The following is a 7881-nucleotide window of genomic DNA, read 5'->3' on the forward strand; positions in this document are numbered from 1 at the left end:
CCAATTAGCACAAATGGTAAGTTCCGACAGTGCCTACAAGTGTGCCTACTGGCCGCTAAATGGCAATACCGGTTTCATATGTATACACCTGGTAAATATTTCATCATTAAAATAATATATAAAAGTTTATACTGATTATACCGTTTTGTGTGAGAGACGTCGACCAAGGAAACCCTTTCAAGACTTAACATGATCCAAATTCGAAATTCTTTGACTTTCTATTTAAGTGGCAAACTTCTCTGAAAAATAAGTAAGTTATTTAAGATAACTCCACTGAAAAATCACATATAGTAAACTACATGGGAACCCCTATAGAATATTATATGATACTCCTGTTTTAATTTACGATTTGGGATAGGAAATAAAATTATATAGGATCCTCTATGGGTTCCCCCATACAAAAATCTATGACTTGACCAATATGAAATCCATGTTATTTCATGTGGAATTGCTCCCCATTTCAAGCTTCATATGATTTCGGTTGACAGATTCTCTAGGGTCAGAGAAGCTCAGAGAAATTTTCCGCAGGCACTCAGGTTGATATATTCAAAGGTCCAGGTAGTTCATTTAAATGTTTTAAAGGCCTTCAAATGTCCTTTCCGAAATTGAAATACGATCACAATTAAAAAGCAGAGAGGCTGAAATTGAAATAGGAATTCGATCACAAATAACACGCAAGAGGCTATATCAATAGAGTAACCGACACTCAAGGGTCCTTTGTTAAGCTTTCGGATTAAAATTTAGAAGTAAATTTTTATAAAATTTCATAGTTAACAGTCTAAAACATAATAATTCGGAATCTACGGTTTCGATGATTTCAGATGTCTAACATTTTTTTAAATGCTTAAATTTGTCATCAACACGACGTTTCTCGTAAATGGAAAGAGATACGTCAAAAAAGACAACATTTTTTAATTCAACTAGAAAATGGTATATTAGCATATAAGTTATAATTACAAATAAGTATAATGAGAAAATTCATTAAATTAAAAAAAAAGTGTTAATAATTTGAAAAGAAATTTAAAAAGGGAGAGACGGATTAGCGACGGCCAACTACTGTAAATAACTCTGCCCGCCCGGTACGTGACGAATACAAAAGGAACATTATATTACCGTCGCACCACTCTTAAAATGACCACTAAAAGGACCTTGAAAAAGACCCAAATCTCTCAGACTATCTCTCAGACTAAATTGTTTCAAATCGACTCTGTTTATAGTCTCAAATGGGCCAGGCTATTTCGCAAGAGAAAACTCGGAGATTTCTATCGGTAGGGCATATTCATCATACGCATTCACCATTCGGCAAAACCATTTGAAAATCTTGCTGTGATCCCTTCTCGATATTTCCCACATAAAAATCCTCGTGGAATCTCTATCTAAATTTGATTTTATAAACCCTCACATTTAAAATCCCTCATGAGCACCTTTGCAAAGGGTTTAGTGTATTAAAAAAAAGAAATATATATTTCCAATCAATGTAGACAAATTTGTATTTATTTGACGCCAATTGAAAAGACTTACAAACTAAGAAAAGTAATCTTTACATATTACGAGTTTTTATACAAAAATATATGTTTGAATACAAGTTTTTAGAAACATCCCTGAATTTAAAACAATCTAAACCGCATTTTTAGAAAAAGAGCTACAACCATGATTTTTGTTTCATGAATAAAGTTGGGGTTTTACATACGAAATATTTGTAAAGCACCCACGAAGGAATAGTAAGGAGTAGTATCACTTTATGTGTTTGGGATGGAGAGGTCCACGAACATCCAAGAATTCGTTAATATTTGCCACAAATGGATACCCAGAGTCAGTTGCACGCACATGCGCAGTGCTTATTGCGCTGGCACGTGTTCTACCCACTCCCTACTCCTTCGTTTTTAAAACACAAGTCCAAGCTTTCAACGGGTGTTGCCATGGCAAACTCCAATGCGCATGTGCGCGGAACTAACTCTGGTTATCCATTCGTGGGAAAGATTAACGAATTTTTGGACTTCGTGGTTCCACTCCCTAATTACAGGGATACTACTCCTTACTATTCCTTCGTGAAAGCACCCCAACAGAGATTTCGAAGGTGGGGGTTTCTAGATACAATTTAAGATGAAAAATTCTGCAAGGAGACCCGCAGGGGTTACCTTCAAATGAGTCAGGATGTCAACAGAAAAACCGAAGAGCCAAATCTCTCACTTGCCAATAACCTCCTGTACCGCCTTATGCAGAGAGCGACCGAGCGTGCAAGGATCAGGCACGAAGAAGGGGAAGAGAAGCGAGTCTGGGAACTATCCGTGGTCATCCCCGAAATTGCTTATAATCTCGAAAAATTTAGCTAGGGATCCTACGGGGATTATTGTAAGGGATATTTAGAAAAACGGAACCCAGTAGGATTTGCAAATGGTTGTTCTGAATAATGAATGTTTATGGGGAATTCGAGGAGGATTTTCAGTTAGGAAATGTACGTACGTATTTAGCTAGTTTGTTACGTAAACGGGGGAGGGCGGTAAGGTCTCCTTGTACCGCTCACCCTGGCGAACCGAAGAAACCGAATGGAGCCTCTACAAAGTACCCGTAAAGACCCCATTCGGTTCCTTTTTAAAAAAACTCGAAAAAACAGCAAAATCAACTTTTAAATTGTTGAAATTCGGATTCTACGATCAAATTCCCTACAGAAAGTCACGGAATAATCGCAATAGTTTTTTTTTGCAACGGTAAAAATTTTAAAAAAATATAAGACGGATAACGCCTGTTGACTACTACTTACATATGATGCGTTTGAAGTGTAGCAATCAACAGGCGTTATACGTCTTATATTTTTTTAAATTTTTACCGTTACAAAAAAACTATTGCGATTATTCCGTCACCTTCTATAGGGAATTTTAGAGTAGAATCCGAATTTCAACAATTTAAAAGTTGATTTTACTGGTTTCTTTTTAGTTTTTTAAAAAGGAACCGAATGGGGACCCAATGGGGTCTTTATGAGTACTTTGTAGAGGCTCCATTCGGTTCCTTTGGTCCGTCAAGGATTCTAAAAATTCTCTAGGGTCAGAGAAGCCATGAGAAATTCTCCGCAGCCACTCAGATATATTTAAAGGTACAGGTAGCTCTTTCAAATGTTTTAAAGGCTTTAAAATGTCCTTTCTGAAATTGAAATAGAAATACGATCACAAATAAAAATCAGAAAGGCTCAAATTGAAATAAGAATTCGATCATAAATAACAAGCAGAGAGGCTGTATCAATAGAGTAGCCGACACTCAAGGGTCCTTTGTTAAGCTTTCGGATTAAAGTTTAGAAGTTGATATTTTAAATTTTATAGTTAACAGCCTACAAAATAATAATTCGGTATCTACAGGCTTCGATGATTTCAGATGTCTAACTTTTTTTTTAAAATGCTTAAAACTGGAAACAATACGACGTTTCTCGTAAATGGAATGAAATACCCCAAAGAAGACAACATTTTTAAATTAAACTAGAAAATTGTATATTAGTATATAAGTTATAATTATAAGTAAATATAATGAGAAAATTCATCAATTAAAAAAAAAAAGTGTTCATAATTTGAAGAGAAATTTAAAAAGGGAGAGTTGGGTTAACGACGGCCAACTACTGTAAATAACTCTGACCGCCCGGTACGTGACGAATACAACAGGAACATTATATTACCGTCGCACCACTCTTAAAAGGACCACTAAAAGAACCTTGAAAAGGAACCAAATATCTCAGACTATCTCAGAGACTAAATCATTCAAATCGGCTCTGCTTATAGGCTCAAATGGGCCAGGCTTGACATCAGCGCCACCTGACACGGTCACTATTAATTATCTCAAAGGTATTATGGAGCAATTTCAATAAAAAACAGCAGTGAATATCAATTCATTGTAGTAAAAATTTTCATTGTAATTCAAATTAAATTTGATCAAAAATAGTTATTCACGATAAGAGTTCTTGAATATTTAATTTAAATATAAATTTCTGCCGAGTCGTTCCAATTGGCAGTGCTGTCAGTGTCCTCAAAATTGGGAGCTTTTTAAACTGCGCTTGCGTCGCGCCGAAAACCCGATTGGTCACTGTTATCGCGTTGATTTTAAATTATATTAATATTCAGCTTTAATATTTATAATAAATAATGATTGAGAAATACCTAAATAGACTTTTCGTGGTCCTAAAACACGATTTTGGAGTGACAAGAAATAAAAATTCGATTTTAATAAAAAAGAGGTTATGAATTCTGTGTTCAAAGAAATAAATCATTTTTGTCTGTCCCAATGATTAATCTTCTCTCTGTCAAGTTTTAAAATTAAATTTTTGTTTATTTGCGAGAAGGGTACTTAAAATCAAATATTATAAAATATATAATCTTGTATAGATAATAATGAAATCATATTTATACTATTAAAACTAATATTTTTTGCTTAAAAATAAAACTTTTTATTACCTTTTCTTTTAACATTTCGAAACATTTCAAATGCTAAATCAGACAAAATATGTTTTTTTCTGAAGTTACAATTAATATCGTTTTTTGCATGAAAATCACTTTATTTTTTCATTTGTTACTCCAAAATTCTAATTTAGGATTAGGAAATTGCTTTGGATGCATTTTACAATTATTATTTCTCATAAATATTAAATCTGAATATTTATACAATTCAAAATTAGCGCGCTAACAGTGACCAATCGGGTTGTCAGCGCGATGCAAGCGCAGTTTCAAATGTTCCCAAGATTGAGGACACTAGGTGTGTTTTCGATATTAGCGCTCAGACTGCACTCTGAGCGTGAAGGGGTTCTCAACCGCCTTAAAAAAATAATTTCCTCTTATTGGTTGAGAAATTGCAAAAATCTCATGAGTGTGGTATGTGTCGTGGCTTTCGATGAAAATAATCTAGAATGGTTTTGTTGTGCAAATTTTTTAAGCAAGGAATACGTGCAAATCGTATTCGTGCCCTGGGATCGTTATCCGTCGCTTTGGCCAAAGTAAAAGTTAAGAGCGTGAAGAAAATACAAAATTTGCGAGAATGTGAATGAGTTGAATCCTGGTGATCTTTTGAATCCAGCGATAATTTCAGGTGACGATGATATTCTTTTTCAAGATGATCGTGCCGGGAATCTTAAAGTTTTTTTCAAGCGGGTGACCTCAAAACTGAAAATAGAATTTATAAAATGGGACTAATAAAAGAATAAATTTTGATAAATTTTGAAAGATAGATCAAATATAGGGCAAAAAATTATTTGATTTATAATTATTTATTCAAAAGCCGTTACATATTTACCATTCTGAACTTTTATTTTGTCAAAAAATTATAATTGCTCACCTAATTTTAAAGATCTATAGCTTATTTTCTTTCCTGAAAGATTCTTTACAATTTCACTCGTTGGTTTTTATTTTTAAAAGGTATTTTAAAAATTGAAGGTGAAATAATTTGTTGTAGCTGCATAATGTGTTAATTACTTTTTAAAAATAAAAACCAAGCAGTGGATAATTATGGTGAGTCCTTCAAGGAGGGTAATGAGATGACTGAATACGGGATTTCGACTTAAAAAAACAGGCCTTTTTATATATGGAATTGTTATTGGCCACTTGAGGGTTTTTGATAGTCAATTTTTGATCGTTTGTTAGTAAACTATTAAAAAGTTTTGATTCACGTATGGTCTGAACCAATTTCCACTCAACCGTTTTGGCTAAAGCACTGTTCTAGAAATTATGTTTTACAAATATCTCTATAGAGTATTTTTACCGAGTAATTATGAAAATAATATTAAGGATGCTTTTTCAAATAGGCTGCGTTTACGTGACCGTCCAGTCCGGACGGTCTTTTATAATCCAAAAGAATTTGACGTCAGTCTTCGCCAGTCTCCATGGCGAAATAAGAGAGTAGTTTTTTAATTAATATAATCGAAATAATCAACTGTTATGTTCAGAAACATTTTTTGACCAACTGAAATTCTTACTTACACATTATAATATTTACAAATCATTGTTTAGATTTGTGAAAAAACAATTGTTTATACTGAAGTTCAGTCCAAGAAAAAGACGTGTAAGTTAAACCTGAAAAGGTATCTTCCGCAATCATGCATGACGAGCTCAATAATTCATCAGCTGATAATCAGTAAACCGCAAAATTCATTAATGCGCATTCATACGTCAAAAAATTTTGCAACTTAGAATACAATAGTTGAGCACCCCTTCGCGCTTAGAACCGAATTTAAATTCAAGATTATGCGAAGTTATTACTAATATTTATGACTATCACAATATAATTTAAATATAGAGGGTCTGAAGATTATGTTTACATGTAATTAAATTGCCTATGAGCATTTTTAAATATATTAAAGCGAAATGAGATCCAGAGGAAAGTAAGGTCAGGAACCCGTTTTTCTACAGAACGACGCACATTAACCTACGCAAATAAAAAGAACGTATAATGTGAAAAATTAATAGCTATCATAATAAACTCCTGAAAAAGTATTGTATTAATGTTTAACCTATAGTCTATTATTATTTTATTATTTGTTAATATTTATTTAAAAAATCATATGATTAATAATTTTAGTGCACACTCATTCATGAACTGATTAAAATTTCGTTTGCAATTCTAATTTTTGCAAGAGCTACTGTTTGGACAATGTGTGGGTTTAAAAATCATATAGGCGAATTTAAATATTTCATATATTATATTACATGTAATTTCATTTATAATTTATGTTATGATAACAATGCTTCAGTATAATTTAAAAATAAATAATCTTCATCTTGTAAATGTATTTATATAATTCGATAACAATTTAGCGATTTTGAATTTTGTACTTTCTAATCCTTCAATATGTTTTAATTTTAAAAGTTTATTTACAATTACATAATAATTACATACCAAGTTCTATTAAACAATATTTATATAACAATATTACATATTATATTTTTTTGATGAAACCTAGTAGAAATTGACAAAAATGCTCGCAAGACAGTTTCGGAAAATATCGCAAAAAAACGGAAAGATACTGGGGCAATTTCTGAAAGAAAATGGCGGTACAGTTTCGGATAGAATTGCGGATGCGGATTTCGGAAAGGGTATGTTAGAGACTAAAAGCTTTGGAAAGAAAGTTCAATCCGAAATTTCTAGCAGGATTTTCACCGAAATTTCTATACACGTAATCACGGCCTAAATTTCCCCCTAATGCTGAATTTATTATAGAAGAACGATGAGCATACCTTGAATAAAGCAGAAATAATGTTCTCAACGAAATTGGCAATATATTTTACGCGCCTTGACAAGTTAAATTATAGATTCCTTCGCTCTTCATTAGCCATAAAAGGAATCAAAAATGGTTCAAAACTACGTTAGACAGAAAACTCAATTTTTAAATTGACAAGAACTGTCTCTACTCCGAAAATATCGACAAGTATAGTATCGCTCACCGTCAGGGTTGTGAAGTGCAGTGATCCCAGATCTGAAACGAGATGCGGTCCAATACTATGACAGGGCTATGTCCGTGTGAATATAGTAGGAGACGCTGTAAATGACTGAGTTGCGCGCGCAACCCATTTCTCCTCTTCTGAATTTGAAAACTCGAAGATGCACGATTGCCGGTCGGAGCACTTCGTCGATTCTATTTATATATCTATCTGCTAACAGCTAACTGCTTTGAAATAAATTCAGGAGATTGGGATTTTAATATTTCCAGATTTCGATGCTGACGATTCTCATGATTTGAATAGATCGCACGCCTCTTGGTATGCGTATATTTTGAGGTTATGTTCTTTCATGTATAAAATATAAATTATATAAATATTAATACTATTATATATATAAATATATACGTATATTAATAATGATAATATTATAATTATATTATATTATAATAGTCTATTTTTTTTTATTTGAAGGTTC

General features: G+C 32.8%; 1 protein-coding gene across 1 annotated transcript in view; it reads right to left on the bottom strand.

Annotated features, from left to right (window-relative positions):
- The window catches only part of LOC117168800 (speckle-type POZ protein B-like), a 33433-nt gene that overhangs the window by 1879 nt on the left and 23673 nt on the right, over positions 1-7881 (bottom strand). The window contains exon 2 of the mRNA XM_033354625.1: positions 142-239. Coding sequence (XP_033210516.1) covers positions 142-191 — 50 coding nt within the window. The 5' untranslated portion in view covers positions 192-239. The remainder of the gene's footprint in view (positions 1-141; positions 240-7881) is intronic.

Source organism: Belonocnema kinseyi, chromosome 1, assembly GCF_010883055.1.
Source record: "Belonocnema kinseyi isolate 2016_QV_RU_SX_M_011 chromosome 1, B_treatae_v1, whole genome shotgun sequence".
Taxonomy (NCBI): Eukaryota; Metazoa; Arthropoda; class Insecta; order Hymenoptera; family Cynipidae; genus Belonocnema; species Belonocnema kinseyi.